Source organism: Lipomyces tetrasporus, assembly GCF_029532465.1.
Source record: "Lipomyces tetrasporus strain NRRL Y-64009 chromosome Unknown POJ06scaffold_3, whole genome shotgun sequence".
NCBI lineage: Eukaryota > Fungi > Ascomycota > Lipomycetes > Lipomycetales > Lipomycetaceae > Lipomyces > Lipomyces tetrasporus.
Genome location: NW_026611598.1, coordinates 885,461 through 904,895, shown reverse-complemented (window position 1 = coordinate 904,895; position 19,435 = coordinate 885,461). Strand labels below are relative to the sequence as shown.

At 47.9% G+C, this 19,435-nt stretch overlaps 8 protein-coding genes across 8 annotated transcripts; 7 read left to right on the top strand and 1 right to left on the bottom strand.

The window, feature by feature from the left end:
* The first annotated feature begins 1,425 nt into the window (after positions 1 to 1,425).
* POJ06DRAFT_248404 (uncharacterized protein) lies at positions 1,426 to 2,103 on the top strand. Its single transcript, XM_056187028.1, has one exon. It carries the CDS (start codon positions 1,764 to 1,766, stop codon positions 2,061 to 2,063), a length of 300 nt encoding a protein of 99 aa, XP_056045429.1. The 5' UTR covers positions 1,426 to 1,763; the 3' UTR covers positions 2,064 to 2,103.
* On the bottom strand, positions 2,090 to 3,142 carry POJ06DRAFT_248402 (uncharacterized protein). Its single transcript, XM_056187027.1, has 2 exons — positions 2,668 to 3,142; positions 2,090 to 2,607 (listed from the first exon to the last, which is right to left on the bottom strand). Exons 1-2 carry the CDS (start codon positions 2,900 to 2,902, stop codon positions 2,165 to 2,167), a joined length of 678 nt encoding a protein of 225 aa, XP_056045428.1. The 5' UTR covers positions 2,903 to 3,142; the 3' UTR covers positions 2,090 to 2,164.
* A 147-nt stretch (positions 3,143 to 3,289) lies between these two features.
* POJ06DRAFT_74606 (uncharacterized protein) lies at positions 3,290 to 4,166 on the top strand. The gene has a single exon (XM_056191497.1). It carries the CDS (start codon positions 3,452 to 3,454, stop codon positions 3,881 to 3,883), a length of 432 nt encoding a protein of 143 aa, XP_056045427.1. The 5' UTR covers positions 3,290 to 3,451; the 3' UTR covers positions 3,884 to 4,166.
* A 1,434-nt stretch (positions 4,167 to 5,600) lies between these two features.
* POJ06DRAFT_248399 (uncharacterized protein) lies at positions 5,601 to 6,427 on the top strand. The gene is made up of 2 exons (XM_056187026.1): positions 5,601 to 5,821; positions 5,888 to 6,427. Exons 1-2 carry the CDS (start codon positions 5,806 to 5,808, stop codon positions 6,310 to 6,312), a joined length of 441 nt encoding a protein of 146 aa, XP_056045426.1. The 5' UTR covers positions 5,601 to 5,805; the 3' UTR covers positions 6,313 to 6,427.
* A 449-nt stretch (positions 6,428 to 6,876) lies between these two features.
* On the top strand, positions 6,877 to 9,023 carry POJ06DRAFT_248395 (chromate transporter-domain-containing protein). Its single transcript, XM_056187025.1, has 5 exons — positions 6,877 to 7,222; positions 7,286 to 7,407; positions 7,456 to 7,594; positions 7,648 to 8,107; positions 8,164 to 9,023. Exons 1-5 carry the CDS (start codon positions 6,995 to 6,997, stop codon positions 8,793 to 8,795), a joined length of 1,581 nt encoding a protein of 526 aa, XP_056045425.1. The 5' UTR covers positions 6,877 to 6,994; the 3' UTR covers positions 8,796 to 9,023.
* A 1,636-nt stretch (positions 9,024 to 10,659) lies between these two features.
* Positions 10,660 to 12,678, top strand: POJ06DRAFT_74553 (cytochrome P450). Its single transcript, XM_056191495.1, has 2 exons — positions 10,660 to 11,245; positions 11,293 to 12,678. The coding sequence occupies exons 1-2, from the start codon at positions 10,745 to 10,747 to the stop codon at positions 12,427 to 12,429; spliced, it is 1,638 nt and encodes a 545-aa protein (XP_056045424.1). The 5' UTR covers positions 10,660 to 10,744; the 3' UTR covers positions 12,430 to 12,678.
* Positions 12,679 to 15,114: 2,436 nt separating this feature from the next.
* POJ06DRAFT_236614 (major facilitator superfamily domain-containing protein) lies at positions 15,115 to 16,671 on the top strand (the record flags this gene model as incomplete). Its single annotated transcript, XM_056185909.1, has 1 exon — positions 15,115 to 16,671. The coding sequence occupies one exon, from the start codon at positions 15,115 to 15,117 to the stop codon at positions 16,669 to 16,671; it is 1,557 nt and encodes a 518-aa protein (XP_056045423.1).
* Positions 16,672 to 17,771: 1,100 nt separating this feature from the next.
* On the top strand, positions 17,772 to 19,434 carry POJ06DRAFT_207443 (aldehyde dehydrogenase domain-containing protein; the record flags this gene model as incomplete). The annotated part of the gene is made up of 3 exons (XM_056185386.1): positions 17,772 to 17,914; positions 17,968 to 18,500; positions 18,554 to 19,434. 3 exons carry the CDS (start codon positions 17,772 to 17,774, stop codon positions 19,375 to 19,377), a joined length of 1,500 nt encoding a protein of 499 aa, XP_056045422.1. The 3' UTR covers positions 19,378 to 19,434.
* Position 19,435: the final 1 nt, after the last annotated feature.

The window sequence follows — 19,435 nt, the reverse complement described above, 5'->3', positions numbered from 1 at the left end:
CCGGCAGCGATTCTAATAGAATTGAAACAGAATCGGTCACATGATAGGTTTGATTGCGAAGGAACTGTTCTTAGTCGTATGCTTAGTCGTACGCGGTACGTCGCTTGAGCCAAAGAGCCTAGCTTCGGGCGGCCGAGCGAACTCCACGGCTGCGGAAACAGTATCGCACTCGTGAGGTATGGATGGAGCTCCGCCAAGTCCACGACAAGCTAAACGATCTCGAGGTCACTAAGTAGGGCTGTTGACGATACGATATCGGCACTATATTTCCATATCGTCAATCGGCATCGTCTAACTTAAGGTCTGCCGATATATATCGTCAATCGGCATCGTCTAACTGGAAGTCTGCCGATGCGATATCGTCGTAATTTGACGACTGCCGATACGATATCGTCACCGATAATTGGAAGTGGCCCTTACAAATTGGGCTCGGGCTCACCTACCAAAACGGAAAAGTCTTGTGCCGTTGGCATCATTAACTCATCCAGATTCATTTATTCGTCATCATCCAGAAACGTCTGACACGGATCAACAGAGCGTGTAAGCAGTAAGCAGCGTGTAAGCAGTAAGCAGCGTGTAAGCAGTAAGCCGTCGTTGTAGCGAGCTCTCGAACTTAGAACTAGTAACAACCAGATTATTTGATGACCACCCCTTGTCAAAGTTGGCTCTGTAATTGGTGGCGGATACACAAGGACGAGTATCCACAGATGGCAGCAGCAGCCAGGGATTATCTGGCGATCCCTGCCTCTGAAGTTGCTGTAGAGCGGCTGTTTAGCACAGCGAGGGATGTCTTATGTATCCGCAGACAGACATTCGTTGAAGGGCGATACCATAAGAATGCTGATGTTGATTCGCGATGGTTTCAAGTGGTAGGGGCCCAGGGCAGCGTGAGTGCGTTCCAATGTGCCTTCGTGTTCGTTAGTCTGTTTTTCCGGCATTTGATGGTGACCCGTGACCCATCTGGGTGATTTACGAGTTATTTTTCGTCTCAGTCTGGTTATACAGTGTCAACATGCGTCCGCTTGGCTACTGGCGTCTTTTTCGGTTCCTTGCCTGTAGTGTACATAGTTCGTGAACATTTCCAACGTTGATCTTTGCGTTAGCATTCATTATTTTTAGTTTATTTTTATAATAAATTTCTTTTATATTTTTAGTTTAACAGTAGTACTCAATAATTGTCACAAATGCTGGATAGGGACTATTGTTTGAAAACTCGCCCGCTGACCACAAGAAACCTAAGAATTCAATGTATCAGAATATTGCCGATTTGACGATATCGTCAGACCCTTTGCCGATATCGTATCGGCAAACTCAGGTGCTGACGATTTCTATCGTCAATCGGCAATCGTCTAACTGGAAGTCTGCATGAATGACGATACGATATCGGCATATCGTCAATATCGCCAACAGCCCTAGAGGTCAGGATCGAAAAGTGGTTTGAAGAGTATTCTCTCGACGCTCGAGAATATGCATTCGAACATTTACATCTAACTGCCGCACCCAATAACAGCCAGCCGCGGTGCCCCAATACGATCAGCGATAGCGACTACGCGTGTACGCATTTTTTCAAGCCGGCTGTCAAGTATGCAACTTTGCATGATGCACGACTGGTTACGTTGTATCATGCCATCAGTATAGGGATCGCGTATCTGCAATTCTTGACATTCCCATTCGCATATCTTGACTTTGAAGATTCACTGGTTCCAAACGCAGGCAAGTTCCACCTGCATGTCAAAACTTATCTCGACAACGAGTACGGTTCAATGTTAGACAGTGCCGGCGTAATCTGTCGCTCAGTGAACCACATCGTCTCCCATGCGTCAAACGGAGCGATCCTGAACATGATGTTCCCATTCCACATCGCATACTATGTCATCCAAGATCCGCTCGAGCGTGGATGGATCTGGAACGAGCTGCGGCGGATGAGCGACATGGGAATCCCAATCAGTCTTGCGGACATAAATAGCGGACATGAGGAGTGGCAGAAGTTTAAGAGCTTAGATGTCTGTCCTGGCTGTGGCGAGCATATACGACAGGGGATGCATAGTTTTTGCTTTTGCTGACACGCGTCATAGGGAAATTATAGGTATTGGATACTGTAGCCAAGTAATATTGATATATTTACGACGTAGTTCAGCGACAGCGCCTACAATTTAACTGGCCACTAAAACTTGGTAAATCCCTTCAACTTAACAAACGTGTAATCCCACGTGCGCTGTTCCAAGTCCTCAGCCAACTGGAAGTAAGTCTCGGCGTGGGCCCTGCCATCAATCGAATTTCCCACCGGCGAGCCGTCGGCATTGCGTTCGTCGGCATAGTAGAACTTGAAGCCTTGCGGACCGTAAGACTTGACGGCCGCGTCGATGAGATGAGCAGCCGCAGACTTGCCGACGCCGAGCGTGAACAATGGCGCGATGGCGCCAGAAGTGTTGAGCGCGTTTCCGGTGAAGATGAAGACCTTGGAAGGCGACGAAAGGTTCTTCCAGCCCGCGACGGTCTCCTGGAGGGCAGTGTAGAGACTGGAAACATTGATGCTCAGGTCCTGCTCGAACGCCTGAGAAGGGATGGAGAACACATCGGTTGGGGGTGCGAAGTGAACGCCGGCAGCTGGGCAGCACAGTTAACACTCTTTATTCGGCCGCATTTGATACGCATCAGGACTCTCACCATTATAAATAACAACGTTGGGATCACCCCAAGTATCTCTGACCTGCTTGAAAGCGCTGACGACGGTCTGAGGGTCGGTGAAGTCGGCTTTGATACTCAAAACGTCATCTGAAGTTGAGCTCCCTCCTGAGCGGGACGACACCGCGACCTTGTAGCCATTGGCAGCGAACTTCTTTGCGACGTGCTGGCCGATGTTAGGACCAGCACCGAGAATGAAAGCGATATTGGCGGCCATTGCGGTTGACTGATGGTTTAATTCTGAGCGAGTTGAGTAGAGTGACAGGGTTGTTGTGAGTGTTTGCCGGGGAGCAGGTTAGTCTGCCGGTCCGCGATACTGCCGCTCTTATGTACAAGCCGCAGACAAGAACCCACGATCACGACATTGATTACTAACGCGATGAATGTCGTCGTGTGTGGGGAGAGAGTGACGAAACCCAGTGAAGTGTGGTGTCAGCAGCCGAGGATTAGATCGCCCTCTGACAAAAGCAAGGCAACTAAACTTGGGCGGTCGGTAAGCCTTTGTAATCGAAAGGACCGCCGCCTAACCTGCGGCTCACCACACGGTAGCTACGAATAATATTGACTCACACACAGTGGCTTAATTAAACACAGCACAACTAATAAAATATACTCCCGACTAACGTCATCATTACGTTTACACGCAACCGGAAACCTAACCCGACGGAAAGATCGGCCCTTCACGAGCCTGAGACCTCACGTACATTTCTCTAGACGCACACTCCGTCAACTCGCGAAAGGCAAAACCAGACTTACAAGGAAACCAATGTCACAGAAGAAAATTTGCGCCAAGGATCTGGGTATTGATCTTGAATCGGGGCAAGAGACAGAGTACTTCAAATGGTTCCTGGCCTGCCTGTTGTTTGGCAAACCTGTCCAGCAGGAAGTGGCGAAGAAGACATACCTGGAGCTTGTACAGGATGGTATCACATCGCCCGAAGCGATATTAAACGCAGGCTGGGATAAGCTGGTGCAGGTGCTAGATAGAGGGCACTATGTGCGCTATGATTTTTCAACAGCTACAAAATTACTCGAGGTTTCAAGCGCGCTCAAGGAAGAATACCGCACTTTTGGCACTCTGTTGAACCAGTCCAGAACGACGGATGACCTATCAGCACGCCTACAGGAGTTCAAGGGTGTGGGGCCTAAGACAGTCGAAATCTTCCTACGTGATATGAAGTCTGTGCTTGAACAATAATCAGCGAAAGGAAGGGTTCTGCCCAATGAGTGGCTGTCTTTGGACGTCGCCTGCTTTCACAATTAGTCCTCTCTAGACGCTAGAAGATTTTGACTGGTTGCTAATGACCAAGTCAAGCGTGCGTCTGAGCTTCATTTCCGCTCTCCGTGCTCGTCTACAAATGTGATTTTACGCTCAGGCTGCATATGCTTTATTGCTATATCTCTCAAGGCTTGCTTTATCGGACCCAAATAAGGTTACAGACAGTACCATATCTTTGCTCTTTTGTTAGGATTAAGAGGTCTGTGTCAGCGTTTGCGGCATGTGCCCTGGCTTGCTCGTGATAACAGCGCAGTGACACTCGTGGGACTCGGGCGCACCACCTGAGCCGCCGGCGTCGCCGTTCCTTGGATCGATACCAGTCCGCGCTATTGTGTAGCGGTCGAACCGAGCCCCGTTCCCCTCTCTTCAAGGATAATACAGGTCGTTACGGTAATACGGTTTTACCGCCTGGTCTCCAAGATGACCGGGGACGACATTTATGGCCACGATCAGTTCGCGGGCGAGGAGTCAATGACTGGTAGGCACTACGAGAGAAGCGCGAGTATCCGGCTTTCGTTTGTGTTCTTGGTTTGTGCAGGAGGCCATGGCCTCGAAATGTAAATTCGTTTATTTGTAGTGGTACTGACGGCAAGGGCCAGCAGAGGTAGACGCAAGAAGACAGCTCCGACCCCTCTGCCTGTTAATGAAGATATAAAAGACTTAGTCCTTGTCATAATAAGTCATAAAACAAATTTGCTTGCGTTGGCATCGTAAAATTCTGTCCCATCTCGTACTGTTTTCTAGAGTCACTCTAACGAAATTTGCGTAGCTGCTTCTCTAAATATGCGAGTTACTCTGATGACTTGGCGGAGTTAGTCACCTTAACTATTCCCGAACAAAGAAAAGTGAGAGTAGCCATTCTACCAGATCCAATTGTCAGACTCACATCTCTTTTGTTGCATTTTGTGAGGGTCAGGGTTGATCGGCGCTGAGTGAGTGTTGACCGGGAACGAGAGTGACCAATCTAGAACCAAGTAGCTGCAGCAAGCGACAATCAGTAAGGGTGCACACGAATAACGACTTTACGAATATTCCTAAGTCGAATACGAATAAGGGTGCGTTTGGATTCCCAATTATTTTCCACTTTTAAACGCCAACGTCACAGAAAATAAGTAGAAAATAATTGCCCACACAAAAAAAAATAAGTAAGTCAAACCCACTTAACTATTTTCTACTTATTAATTTTCCCCCCTCTACAACGGACTTCAACCCACTTCCACACCCCCTCGGAACACCTTCCACACCCCTCGGAACCAACTTCCACGCCGACAAAACCGCAGGAATGGAGGATTTGACGCGTCAACCCGTCAAACAATCAGTTTGGCTGAGGTAAATGTAGTGTGGCACGTGCCAAGGAAAACGTTCTTTTTTAGGTTTTTTGGCGGTGGGAACCTAACCCAGGAAATTCACGTGACAAATAAGTGAAACTGAAGCGGGATTTAAGTAGGAAATAAGTAGGAAATAAGTGGGAAATAATTACGGTAATCCAAAACGCAGCCTAAGTTAAATTGTTGTCGGCTGCTTATATAATATTCGACTAAGTCAAAATAACCCTCAAACCAGTCACAACAATCACACTTTGAGCCGGTGCCACAGCTTGGGCCAGCCAGCCACCAAATTAAGTAGCGCCTCCCCTCCGCACCTGAAGAGTCTTTCCTAAGACGAAAACCAGCCCATTGGCATTGCTCCGTGCGATAGAGGCCGCTTTAAGGATAGACTTATTCTTCTTAAAAGCTCTTATCACTCACCCTGAAAATCTACAGACGTACTAATAAGCTTTAAGCTACGATTATAACGATTCAGTAGATCTATATCTGTTCTAGCATAGGTATACAAATTCTATGATTTCCATCGTTCGTGAGTGAAATTGACTAGCTGTTGACAAATTAATTGATATGCATAGTGCTAATCATTACATAACAGGTATGTCAATATTATATAAAGTATTAATCATACTTGCATTTACTGTACACGTTTCTGTGGCAGCCGAATACGGCAGAGATTATATACTTAGCGACGGGACAATTATTATTATACCCACAATTACCCTCTTAAGAGCAAATGTTCGAAATGAGACGTTCATGCTACTACTATTCGACAACATGACATACATAGACAATGACGCGTACACTAGTCATGGCCAGATGGTATTCTCGACATTTTCCGACAGTCGACCACATGTAATCGAACCTAGTGTTCCTTTATCAAACAGAAATTATAGACGGGATAGAAGAGGGCGAGAAGGGAATGATACCGAGAACGGTGGTAATTATATATATGCCAACAGGAGTATTCAAGATATTAAACAGAGAGATGATTGTTATTGTAAATTATCAGTCAGAGCATGAATCAGATTTAATAAGAGATCTGCAATATTGAGAGTGCGAAGCTAATTTGGCGAAGGTTATAAATGAATACGATAATAAATAACTTATCGCTATAGTTATTACTGAGTTATGCATTATTCGAAATTATTGATATTATTCGCAAATCCTAAATAACATCCTCAGATTTATATACATCTCGCAGCAACACCAGACGCCTCCCTCCTCCGTAAGCCCAGTAAATCGCGTCCACTATTAAGCAATCTTTCTATTGACACCCCAGAGGTTGGTATAGCTAAATAATCTCTGGCAGCCGCTGCCAGTCGCGGACATTCATCATTATGCGTTCTCCACCAAGAGAGTAGCCAGTTTTCGTGTCCAGGAGTAAACAAGACCACGCTACAACGCTCAGTGCCCGTTTGCTTTACCCTAACCTCGTGGTATAAGATTATTCCCGCGTGGTTGCGCGCGTGTAAGTTATCATGCGGTACAAGTCCCTTGTTTTGCGTAATGATCAGTCCTTAGTGTAGTGCGGCTCATTACCGCGGGAGAAGACATCACGATTGTCGCACAACCACAATGGCGGTTCTTGGCGGGGGTTGCACATGGCATCCGTCCAGCTCTGATTGGCTATTCAGGCGTGAGCAAGCTAGTGCCTTATATACAACTGCATCCACGGCTGGTAGACCGACGTTAGCAAAACCAAATGCCGCTGCTGGATATCATCCAGACATTACGCGAGAACACGCGCGACCAGCGCAACGCTTACCAGGCCAACAACGAAAAGCTAGCGTGGCGCGTTGGTGACGTATTCGCGCGCAATTGGGATTTGGGCTTCACTGCGTTCGGTGGACCCCCAGTACACTTTCAGATTTTGCACCAGCGATTCGTCGAGGGCCGGGGAGGCAATGCACCATGGATAGACGAGCAAACGGTGAGAACTGGATTGTTAGAAAGACAGTTGGTGTGTGGACAGCTGGCTTATGTCACGAAATAGTATAAAGAACTATTTGCCATATGCCAGGGTCTCCCTGGGCCCGGCAGTACTAAGATGGTGTTCTGCATCACTCTGATCCACGCTGGGTTTCTGCCCGCCATCTTTGTGTTCCTGTTATGGAGGTAAGCCGGATTATGTTTACTGTAAAATACACTGGCTGATTGGACAAGTCTTCCTGGTGCAATTGGCATGTATGGACTCTCGCTCGGCGTCCAACGGATAGATGAGGTACTTCCTGGCCCAGTCTACGCCCTTCTTTCTGGCCTCAACGCCTCCACTGTTGGTATTATTGCCTTGGCAGCTGTTCAAGTGAGTTTTATATCCACCGTTCGTTGTTGGTCTAGGCTAACCTACTTTCTTAGCTGTCTGAGAAAGCCATCACTGATAAGATAACTCGGATTCTCGTCATTCTCGGTGCTTGTGCGGGTCTTTGCTACAACGCGCTTTGGTACTTTCCGTTGCTCATGGTGATCGGTGGTCTCAGCACTGTCGTGTGGGACGGATGGCTCCGTCAACAAATTGCAAAATTACGAGCGAAGTTCAAGCGCAAGCCTGTGGATCCCCATCGACTGGCGGAAGAGACAGCAGAGAGCATTCCGTTGGAGGAACCGAGCCCGTCTAGCAGCGGAGTGCAGCGACGGTCAGCGACCGGTTCGACAAAGGCGCGGGCGTCGGGCGATACCTCTGAGCCACAGAGTGTGGTAGAAAACAAAAGCCCAGCAGAAGTTAGGCCGGCAACACAGACTGAAATACCGTCCACAGATATGAACTCTCATGCGATCCCGGTGAAATGGGGTCTCTGCATTATTGTTTGCTTCTTTAGTGTGTACCTCTTATCCGGCTTCGTACTTGCTAGTCTAGGACTAATGACATTACAGTCAGTTTTATCGCTATTCTAGTTGCCCGCGGTGTTCTCGACAAGCCTCCAATTGAGCTCGACCTCTTTGCCAACATGTACCTTGCCGGCACGATCATCTTCGGCGGCGGGCCGGTAGTCATTCCGCTGCTGCGTGAATACGTTGTCCAGCCCGGCTGGGTTTCGTCACGAGACTTCCTTCTCGGCCTCGCCATCATCCAGGCATTTCCAGGTCCCAACTTCAATTTCGGCGTGTATTTGGGCGCGCTTACGTTTCTCAACTCCAAGTACCCGACAATTCTGGGCGCGTTCCTCGGCTATGTGGGCATCTTTCTGCCCGGCATCACGCTCGCGGTTGGCGTACAGAGCCTCTGGCGCAAACTGCGGACCAAGATGCTGGTCATCAGTCTGCTTCGAGGCGTCAACGCCACCGCGGTCGGGCTCGTGTTCACGGCTGTGTACAGGCTTTGGGAGATTGGATACCTGACAGCCGAAGCAGGTCAGGGCAAGAGTTTGGGACAAGAGCCGTGGTGGGTGGTTATCACGGCGCTCACGTACGCCGAAACTGCGTGGTTCAATGTGCCGCCCGCCGGCGCAATTGTCGCGGGAGGTGTTTTGGGATTATGTTGGTACGGCGCAGTCGGACGGGATTAATTTTAGTTATAACTTTAATGCAAGGGTCCTGTGGTGTTTCTTCAGTGTGTGCGAAGTGTTTTTCCTGACAAGTTGCGCTGTCACAGATTTTGAGCTCTAAGATGAACGATCGCAGTTCATCTGATTTGAGTGTCACCTGTGAAGGTCATGTTGTAATGATCGGGCAGTGCTTTTGATTATGGCCGAGTTTATACGCTACCTAGAAAATAATAAATAATTTGTAATCAGTAATATGTCCTGTTTGTTGATCGTGTGCAGGTGGGAAGATTTTTCAAGCATTAGCTCCCTTCGGTCAGGGTAGCGCCGTTAAACCTTCCTGCAAATCAATCCAGCGAGATTGTGTTGATATGGAGGGCTTTTCAAAGTGCATGTCGCTCGGATCGACCGCTCACATGCTGACCATTGTTGGCAGCAAGATTCTGTATTTTGATAGTCTGGTGGTCAGTGCTAATGAAGATCCAAACTGGCTTTGTCATTGGTGGCGAACTCATCAAGATGAGTACCCGCAGATGGCTGCTGCGGCTAGGGATTACTTAGCAATCCCAGCTTCCGAAGTTGCAGTGGAAAGGCTGTTTAGTTTGGGAAGAGACTTGCTCGGTGTTCGGAGGCACTCCATGAAGCCCAACACCATGCGCATGTTGATGCTCATGGGAGACATGTACGATAAATGAGTTATTGTATGATTACGCAGGCACAGTACAATTGTGTATAGACATCCAGGTGTAATGAGAAATGTTACATAATTATTCTGCCGATTTGCCGATATCGGACGTTTCATCAGGAGCTCGACGATAAATATCGTCAAACGGCAATCGTCTGACATTAGGAATGCCGATATCGTATCGTCAATATCCGCTGTATCGGCAAAACGGCAAACGGCAACAGCCCTAGTGACAGAACGAACCCCGATTACCTGCAAGGTATGTCGAGCATCTTTCTGTACCAAGTTGTTGTCCGGTTGGGAGTTTGGTCGCAGTCACTACGGGACAACTGGTAGGTGTAGCCACCTTCCCAATGCCCACAACGCGAAAGTATTATTTCGAGCCCAAATGGAATGCGTACATCACATAAATTACAACGACATATATACTGACAGGTGTGGACACGAAGACAATTTTCTCTATTCGCTTTCGCATTCGCAATTCGCAGCATGAACTTTTATTCGCAACGAATAAAATGTCAACTGCGAATGCGAATGCGAATAATATTCGTATCTTCGCAGTCTTGTCTACACGCTAGTGAATTATTACGACTTCAAATCATGACGCGTCCAGTGCTTATATCATCACCAAAGAAAAATAAGTGGTGGGCCACTCCGACATCTGGACCGCGATAGGGGAGCCCTTACCCAGTTTCTCTATCGAATTTCCCCGATCATAGAACGTTCTGCTGGCCTTCAGTTTGCTACGAAGTTTGAATTCTAGTTCAATGTATTTAATATGTACCAATATTGCGAATAATTACGAATAAATTTTTTTTATTCGCATTCGCATTCGTAAGCATAAATATTCAAATATTCGCATTCGAATTACGAATATTCGTACGAATGCGATGATAAAAAACGCCAGGTGGCAGAGTGCCCGAAAATGAGTGTCACAGGCCGCACTGTGAGAGCCGGAGCACCATGCGCTGCAGACGGGATATTAATTGCGGTGGAGAAGGGCAAAATGTTTGCGGACAATCCCTATTATTATGGTGGTAAAAGTCGCCTTTAAGGGCTAGGGCCGATCGTGTTGCTAGTCTAGCTACTTCAACATCAGACACCCTAAACCAAACCTTGGTTCCAAAATATGATTTTGGGCCAACATGTATGTATGACATGGCCCCACAAGTACTCTAAACCTAGCCCTCAGACCCCACCATAATTCTCCCAAAACCTTAGATGGTCGGTTCCTGTTGGTTTTTAATACCCTGTTCGAAATGCTCTGCCAAATGTCCAGCTTCTTTTAATGGCCGTTCTCGTTCCTCCGCCAGCGGCAATTTTGGTCGCCGCTACTGGCTCGCCAAAGTTGATTATTCCCATCCTGGTCATCTTCGGCCTGCTGTCCTACACCATAGTCCAGAAGATCAATGACAAATTTGTTGAGCATCAGTTCGCCAGCAAGTACGGTGCCGTGCGTGTCGCGAGGAAGAACAAGGATTTGTTCGGAATACGTCGGTTTCTTAACTTGACAAGGTCGTTCAGACAGCACAAGGTGATGGAGTTCATGGTTGCCGATTTTCAACGGTACGGAAGCACGTTCGGTACGACCGTGTTCGGACAGCGGAACCACTGGACCGTTGAGCCAGAGAACATTAAAGCAATTCTCGCGACAAAGTTCAATGACTACGGACTCGGTACTCGATACGACGCATTTCTGCCATTTCTGGGTGAGGGTATTTTTACGTTGGACAACCAAGGATGGGCGCACTCGCGTGCCATGCTGAGGCCACAGTTTAGCAGGCGACAGGTGTGTCATATGCCGATGCTTATGTTAGGTGAAGGCTAATGTTGCAGGTTTCTGATGTGGCCATGATGGAACCGCACGTGCGCAATCTCATCTCGTGCCTCGCTCGAAATGGCACTGCGTCGGTCGACATCCAGGAACTTTTCTACCGCATGACCGTCGACTCCGCAACCGAGTTCCTGTTTGGCGAATCCGTCCAGTCCCTTTGCCTGACACCCGCATCTCGCGATTGCAAAACCGAAAACATCTTGGCTGTCGTGTCCGACGCCTCCAAACAGGGCTTCACCTACGCATTCAACTACTGCCAAGAAGTCCTCGCGGTGCGAGCAATACTGCGGTCATTTTGCTGGCTCTTGAATCCCAGAGAATTTCGCAACACCACAGCAGTTGCTCACAGATTTGTTGACTACTACGTCCATAAGGCGCTGGATGCTTACCGTCACGGGGCGGCTAAGATGGAAGAAGTAACGTCCGGGCGCTACGTCTTTTTGTACTCGCTCGTCGAAGAGACTCAGGATCCCAAAGTGTTACGAGATCAGTCCCTTAATATCCTACTTGCTGGGCGCGACACTACTGCCGGACTACTGAGCTGGACGTTTTACCTGCTTGCAAGCCACCAGAATGTGTTTGAGAAATTGCGGCGCGAGATCATTGACACCTTTGGAGACAAGCTGAATTCACCCGGAAAACAGCACATTAACTTTGAAGCTCTAAAAAACTTGTCGTACTTACGATACGTCTTGAACGAAGTTCTGCGACTGTATCCATCCGTTCCGTTGAATTACAGATGCGCTCTCAAGGACACCGTGTTGCCCGTCGGCGGCGGGGCGGACGGCAATTCCCCAGTTTTCGTCCGCAAGGGTGACACAGTCGCATACAGTGTCTACGTGATGCATCGCCGAAAAGATTTCTTTGGCGACGACGCTGATGAGTTTAGACCTGAGCGGTGGGCCGAGGGCAAGACTTGGACATGGGAATATCTTCCGTTTAACGGCGGCCAGCGAATATGCTTAGGACAGCAGTATGCGCTTACCGAGGCTGGCTATACGATTGTGCGACTGTTGCAGGAGTTTGATACGTTGGAAAGCACCGAGCCGCTGGAATCGGACGGATTTCCGCTGAAGAGAGCGATGTTGACCATGTCAAAGGCGACTGGCGTTCATATTAGGTTGTATAAGACGAAATAGGTAATTTTTGGACTTTAGACGTACGGCTTGCATTGTTTACTTGTTCCCACTGTCCCCTCACCAGGTGACCACCCCAACGCTTCCAGCTCAGCTTGGATAATTTCGATTGTACATGCACTGATAATGCTTGCCGTGAGAGAACTGAGGGAAACTTACAAAACAAAGTAGCTGTACTGTCCGAGTCGCTATGTAAAGTGCATGGCCAAAGTTCTCCTCGTCCTTGACTAAAGGCGTTTCTGCTAATCGTACTCGAGAACACAGCTGTGGACCTAGTGAATCTGGCACACGCTGAGATCTGTAAAGACTGCGGACGCGCTCCAGAAGCTATTGCGTCCATACTTCAAGTAGTGATAACAGCAACCGTTATCGAAACACAATGAGAAATAGAATTACAGCCATCTAGGTTGCTAAGAGGACTTACCTGCTGATCGCCGGTATTGGGTTCGACTTAGAAGCGATCGTTGGTTTAGGGTTAAGCTGGCGTTGACGATTAGCATTTTAAGCAGCGTTCTTGTTTGCATGACGCTGGCTATGGGCACCATGGGGTTGTTGCCGTAGATAGATAGATAGAATATTTGCGTGTACAAGCTTTAATGTAGGGTATGGGTATTTGGGACGGCTACATCCCCTCTTCCACATTTAATACATTATACTTTCCTCTAGAGAAAAATTACAAGATCCAGATAATTCTTCAGTGCCTTCTCTTACAATTGGTTCCTCAGTTTCCTCAATTTTGCGCTTGCATGGGCGTCCATGAGGCCGTTTTGTGACCTGCTTCTTCGTACCATCCTCGGCACGATGAAGGGTAGATCGAGTAACATGAAATTGAGCACCAGCGGCGTTGATACTGGTATACTCATTATTTTGTAGGACCGACAGAGCAATTTGCATCTGTTCTTCACGATCCATCGCTTTTTTGCTTCTTCGATATCCCATTGCTGGAAAAAAAGACGTGTTGAAATTGGAAGAGGGGATGTAGCCGTCCCAAATACCCATACCCAACGTTAAGAGTAGGAATTTAACCTTCGGGTGTAAAATATGTAAAAGCTCTACAAGTGGGATTTTACCCAAAAATTCGGGCATGGGATTAAAGCCGAGTTGCATCGCCCCGCAGTTTAGTTATCAACAATAAACGTGCGAGCGTAATATAACTTATGGAACCACATAGTAGCCGCACCCGCAGTGGGCAACGGTTTCTTATGTCGTGAATAAGCGCGAGCTGTTATGTGAGTCATGGCTCGTTCGTCTTGAATATAGCAACTCCCGTAACAGAAGTCACCCTGATCTAATAAATTCAAACAGTTAGGGCTGTGTCGGATGCGGATATCCGCCTAATTTGACCGTATCCGCCATCCGCCATGGCAAGTTTGGCGGATTTACATCCGTCGTCCGTCATCCGTCATCCGTCATCCGTCATCCGCCATCAAGTTTTCATCCGCCGTCTTGTCGAATAAATCCGCCTTCCTATCCGCCTTGATCGGATAAATCTAGATGATTACACTAGCCTAATTAGGTTAGAGGATTTCCTTTAACAATTTAGCGCCAAACGTTATTTGGAAATCAAATTTCACCCGTTTTCGTTAATACGACTCTCACCTTAAGTAATAAAATAGTCAAAATAGTCAGGATTAGACAATGTACTCGTCAGCACACGCGTACGGCATCGACGATCGGCATTCTGCAAGCGCGCGACAAGAATGTGAAATATTCTGCCTGAGCCGCACACGTTTAACATCCCCTTGCATCATTCGCACTTCCTACTTTGTCTTATTCATTCTGTATTGAGGCACGCTTAGTCAATATTACTAGTCTTACCTGGTTCCTAAATTCCGAAGAATTAATCCAGTTTTTCAAATCTCGAATACAAACCTCGAAATCCATAGCTAACTCATTCGGACATTATATAATATATCCTCGCGGAACTCTAAGCGTTCCCGGAATATACACTTCTCCGCTACAATACTGTGAACCTTGGACCTGACATTAAATACTCCACGTCGATCTTTCCTAATTAGGAAATTTTTTATTTGACATCCATATCCGCCAATTTAAAATGCGGCGGATATTTATTCGAGATCCGCCATATCCGCCCATCCGTCACAGCCCTACAAACAGTACGATCAAAAACTCACGAATGCGTCTGTTCCTAATAACAGTTGTACTGTGTCTTTCTGACAACCAACCAGATTGGCCCTGACGATGTCAGTATAGACCGTGTATTTGATTCGTGCCGGGTAAACGTTGTGCAGTCACATCAGCCACCTTTCCGTCGACTCGGAGACTTCTCCGAGGGAGCCGCCGCCGTTTTCATTTTCTTGAGCAGGGGATACTTTACCCCGTGCGGGGTAAAATAGCAGGAGTCAGTTAAAAACTTAGTACTAAGCCGCGGAGTCTTTTCCGACTAGGAATATTGAATCGTTCACGGACTGTCGGATCCTCCTTGAATAGAGGACGCAGTAGTCACTATGCTCTGTCGCGGCTAGTATTTTATGGTGTGCCATGACTCTAGCTAAACTGTCAATGGGTCTCGAACGAGGGTGGGGTAGCTTAGTTCAGCTTGGCCAATTTGGGTTTACTCCTCTTCTGTTCGTGTCTCCACGCATTTGACCAGTATATATCGGTCCAATCGCACCTTGAAATGCTATTTTGTTGAACATCACTACTCCCTATAAAGACACGAAGAGAATGACTGCCGACAAAGAAATTCCTGTATCAGCCCGCTTAGACAATTCTAACATTGTTCCAGTTCTAGTACTGGAAAAAGCCGAGGACGAGAACTTAGAAAACCTTCCCGTTAGGATTATCGGCGATCCAGAACTGAATGAGCGCTTTGGATTCAACGAGCGCAGCGAAGAATGGCACCGCAAGTCTCGTCGGAAATTGTTGCGCAAGCTCGATCTTCACATCTTGCCAGTCATTGTTGTCATGTACTTGCTCAACTATCTTGACCGAAGCAACCTTAGCCAAGCACGATTGGGCACTCTCGAAGAAGATTTAGGGCTGGTAGGAAATGAGTTCAATATTGCTACTTCTATATTGTTTGTCGGATATCTCCTAATGCAGATCCCGTCCAACATCTTTCTTGTCCGTACACGACCATCTATGTATCTCGGAATATGCATGCTGATCTGGGGTCTCATCTCTGGCCTGCAAGCCACGACTTCTAACTTTCCCGGCATTCTGGTTTGCCGGTTCTTTCTTGGATTTGTTGAGGCACCTTTTTTTCCGGGCATTATGATGCTTCTTTCGTCGTGGTACACTCGTGCTGAGATTGCACATCGATTTGCGCTCTTCTATGGAGGCAGTCAGCTTGGAAATATGTTTGGCGGTCTCATTGCTGCCGGTGTGCTTGGTAATCTGCACAATGCTGCTGGAATTTCTGGATGGCGTTGGCTCTTTATTATCGAGGGTATTGCTACTGTTGTCATCTCCTTGCTGGCAATTGCGGTCTTGCCCGACTATCCCAACTCAACCAAATGGTTAACTGAGGAAGAGAAGGGCTACGCAGTTTGGTGTCTTTCTGCGGATATAGGAGAAGTCGATGACAACTATTCGATCGGAGTTAAAGAGGCGGCGGTGCTTGCCTTAAAGGATTACAAGGTCTATCTCTTCGGACTTATGCTGCATGCCAATACGCTCACGCAGACCTTCTCTTACTTCTTTCCAACGATTGTGAAGACCCTTGGATATAGCAGCACCGTTACACTGCTGTTGACTGTCCCGGTGTGGTTCGTCGCGTTCATATTTGGGTTCCTGATATCGTATCATGCTTCCCGGACGAACGAGAGGACATTCCACATAATCAGTGCCATGGCGATAGCACTTTTAGGCAATATCCTCGTCATTAGTACCACTAACAATGCAGTACGCTTCTTCGCAATGTTTTTGATGCCTATCGGTGCCTTCCCTGGTGTGCAAATCATTCTCGCTTGGGTAGCGAACAGCATGCCGCGGCCAGCAGCGAAGCGATCAATTGCGTTGGCTATTTGCAATGTTTTCAGCAACTCATCGAATATATATGGCTCGTACCTGTATCCATCATCAGACGGACCAAGATATATCACAGGTGGGATTACTATTTCTTGCATGGCAGTTGTTTGTATGCTTTGTGCGCTGGCTATGCGCTTTTGTCTGATCCGCGAGAACAAGAACTTGGCGTTGGCGGAAGAGCAAGTTGCGGCAGAAGCCGAGGCAGCTGGAATGGAGCCTTCGAAAAGGAAAACATTCAGACAGATCATTTAGATGGTTATTAAATTATCTGTTTGTCTCGGTACCAAGTTTTGAATTTTGATCCACTCGGTTGTAACGGTACTGAATTTAGTAAGGTGACTAAGGTCAGCTCTAAGCTATGCTTAGATGCCTACATGTAGTCTATGAAATGTATGAAATGTATGGCTCCTGAATCCCACCGCAAATTGAACTGTAACCCTTGTTCCTGCCGCCACGAGCTTTTGGTTGTATGCGTTTGCCGACCATTTATGCGGCGCGCAAATTTCCTCGGTCAGGGCTTTCGCCATTGATCCTGAACAGCTCGATTGACGCAATCTGGAAGTCATGTGAGTATGGGGGGGGGGGGGGGGGGGGGGGGGGGGGGGGCAGAATGCAAATTCGTGAGACCGGGTAGCGGAGCCGTGACAAGATGAGATTCCGGCAAACTCTATCTCAGCATAAATTGCCGATCAACGAGATCTAAACTTTATTAGAGCCGCTCGGGCTGACGATGGAGTAAGGCGTTGGGAGTAAGCGGCAGATCCCGCTCAGTTGGGTTAAGCTCTAACAGGAAATAATGGACAAATACAAAGAGTTGTTTGTGGGAATGCGAATCCTTTCTTCGCACAACGAACTGCCACGCATACGCTCGACCTACATGTACTCAAAGAAGGAAACCAGCATGCGGCTCGTTTCATGTAGTGAATAAGACTATACGTAACCGTGGAAACACAATCTTGGACCGAGGACACTGTCAATAAGAGACCAAACGGCTTGCGGCGGCTAACATCGATGTCCATCACTAACATTTGCGTGTAGCTAACAACTGGCATTCTCAGTGACATAATATTTGGCCATGGCATCGGTTAATAACGGACGATGTTCAGCAAAAACTGTGGTCTGTTAGCACGTGGCACTATGGGTAGTTCACGCGGGTGATAGTCCATTGGCTCAGATCAACGTTGTCAAGTCTCACCAGCCCATGTCAACATCGCGTGTCTGATAAAGCTGTTTCGCGTGCCCTTGCAACCTTATGCATCACCTATATAATATAGCCTCTTTTGTGCTGCGCTTCCCGTCTCCAGCACTCAACTGGTGATACTTCCCGACGAACAAAGTACTGAGCTTCTACAATGCCAGCTTCTGCGCCTCTCTCACTTTCTCAGAAATTCAAGCTTCCTAATGGTTTAGAGTACGAGCAGCCTCTTGGTCTGTTCATCAACGGCGAGTTCGTCCCCGGCAAGGAGAGAAAGACATTTGAGGTTGTCAACCCTACGTATGTCCGTTCTGTTTGACTGGACGCACTTGGATCTGAACTAACTGCATTAGAACCGGCAAAGTTGTCGGAGAAGTTCACGAGGCCACTGCCGCAGATGTTGACATCGCCGTCGATGCCGCTGAAGCCGCATTTTATGACGGATCGTGGTCGAGGATGTCCTCTGGCGAGCGTGGCCACTTGCTTCTCAAACTGGCGGACCTCCTCGAAGAAAACATGACCACGCTCGCCTCCATTGAATCTTTTGACAACGGCAAAGTTTTTCAGCAAGCCAAGGGCGATGTTTACTCGTGCATGGGCTTCCTCCGATACTACGGTGGCTGGGCTGACAAGATCCATGGCAAGGTCATCGAGACTTCACCCGGGTCCTTCAACTTCACGAAGCAGGAGCCCATCGGTGTCTGCGGAATGATCATCCCATGGAACTTCCCGTTGCTCAATTGTTTGATCAAGATCGCACCCGCCATTGCGTGTGGCAACACTCTCGTTTTAAAGACTGCTGATCGGACTCCATTGAGTGCATTGTACGCTGCTAGGCTTTGCCAGGAGGCTGGATTTCCTCCTGGGGTCATTAACATCCTGTCCGGTAGATTCACTCAACCATCACATTGAACGCACGATATTGGCTAACAATCAAAGGATTCGGTAAAACCGCTGGCGCCGCCATTGCTTCTCATATGAAGATCCAGAAGGTCTCCTTCACCGGCTCTACAGTCGTCGGACGACAGATCATGAAGGCGGCTGCAGAGTCCAACTTGAAAAAAATCTCACTGGAACTTGGTGGCAAGTCGCCTCACATCATTTGCAAAGATGCCGATATCGGCCGTGCAGTCGAATGGGTTAACGCTGGTATATTCTACAACTCCGGCCAGTGCTGTAGCGCTGGGTCTCGCATTTATGTCCAGGCGAGCATCTATGACAAGGTCGTCGAGGCTTTTAAGAAACGAGCCCAGGCCATTGTTTTGGGCAACCCATTCGACGAGGCATCTTCCCAAGGCCCCCAGGTCTCCGAGGCGCAGTATAATCGCGTCATGTCCTACATCGAGCTAGGCAAGAGTGAGGGTGCTCGCCTTGAGATTGGTGGTGAACGCCATGGCTCCGAGGGCTACTTCATTAAGCCTACCGTATTTTCTAACGTTACTGAGGACATGCGCATTATGCAGGAGGAGATATTTGGCCCTGTATGTGCTATTTCCAAATTCAAGGACGTTGAAGATGCCATCGGGAAGGGCAATGCCACCAAGTATGGCCTTGCATCCGCTGTGCACACTCGATCGCTGAACACTGCCATGGAATTCTCGAACAAGCTGCGGGCCGGTAGCGTCTGGATTAACTGCTACAACGCTTTTAATCCAGCCCTACCGTTTGGAGGATATGGAGAGTCTGGCTTTGGTCGTGAGTTAGGAAAGGCCTCACTTGATGACTACACCCAGACCAAGACTGTCAGCATTAATTTGTCTTGAACTGGACTTAGTAATTGCTTCGATTGCCCCAAATACGATATCCAATAAGCAACTTGCC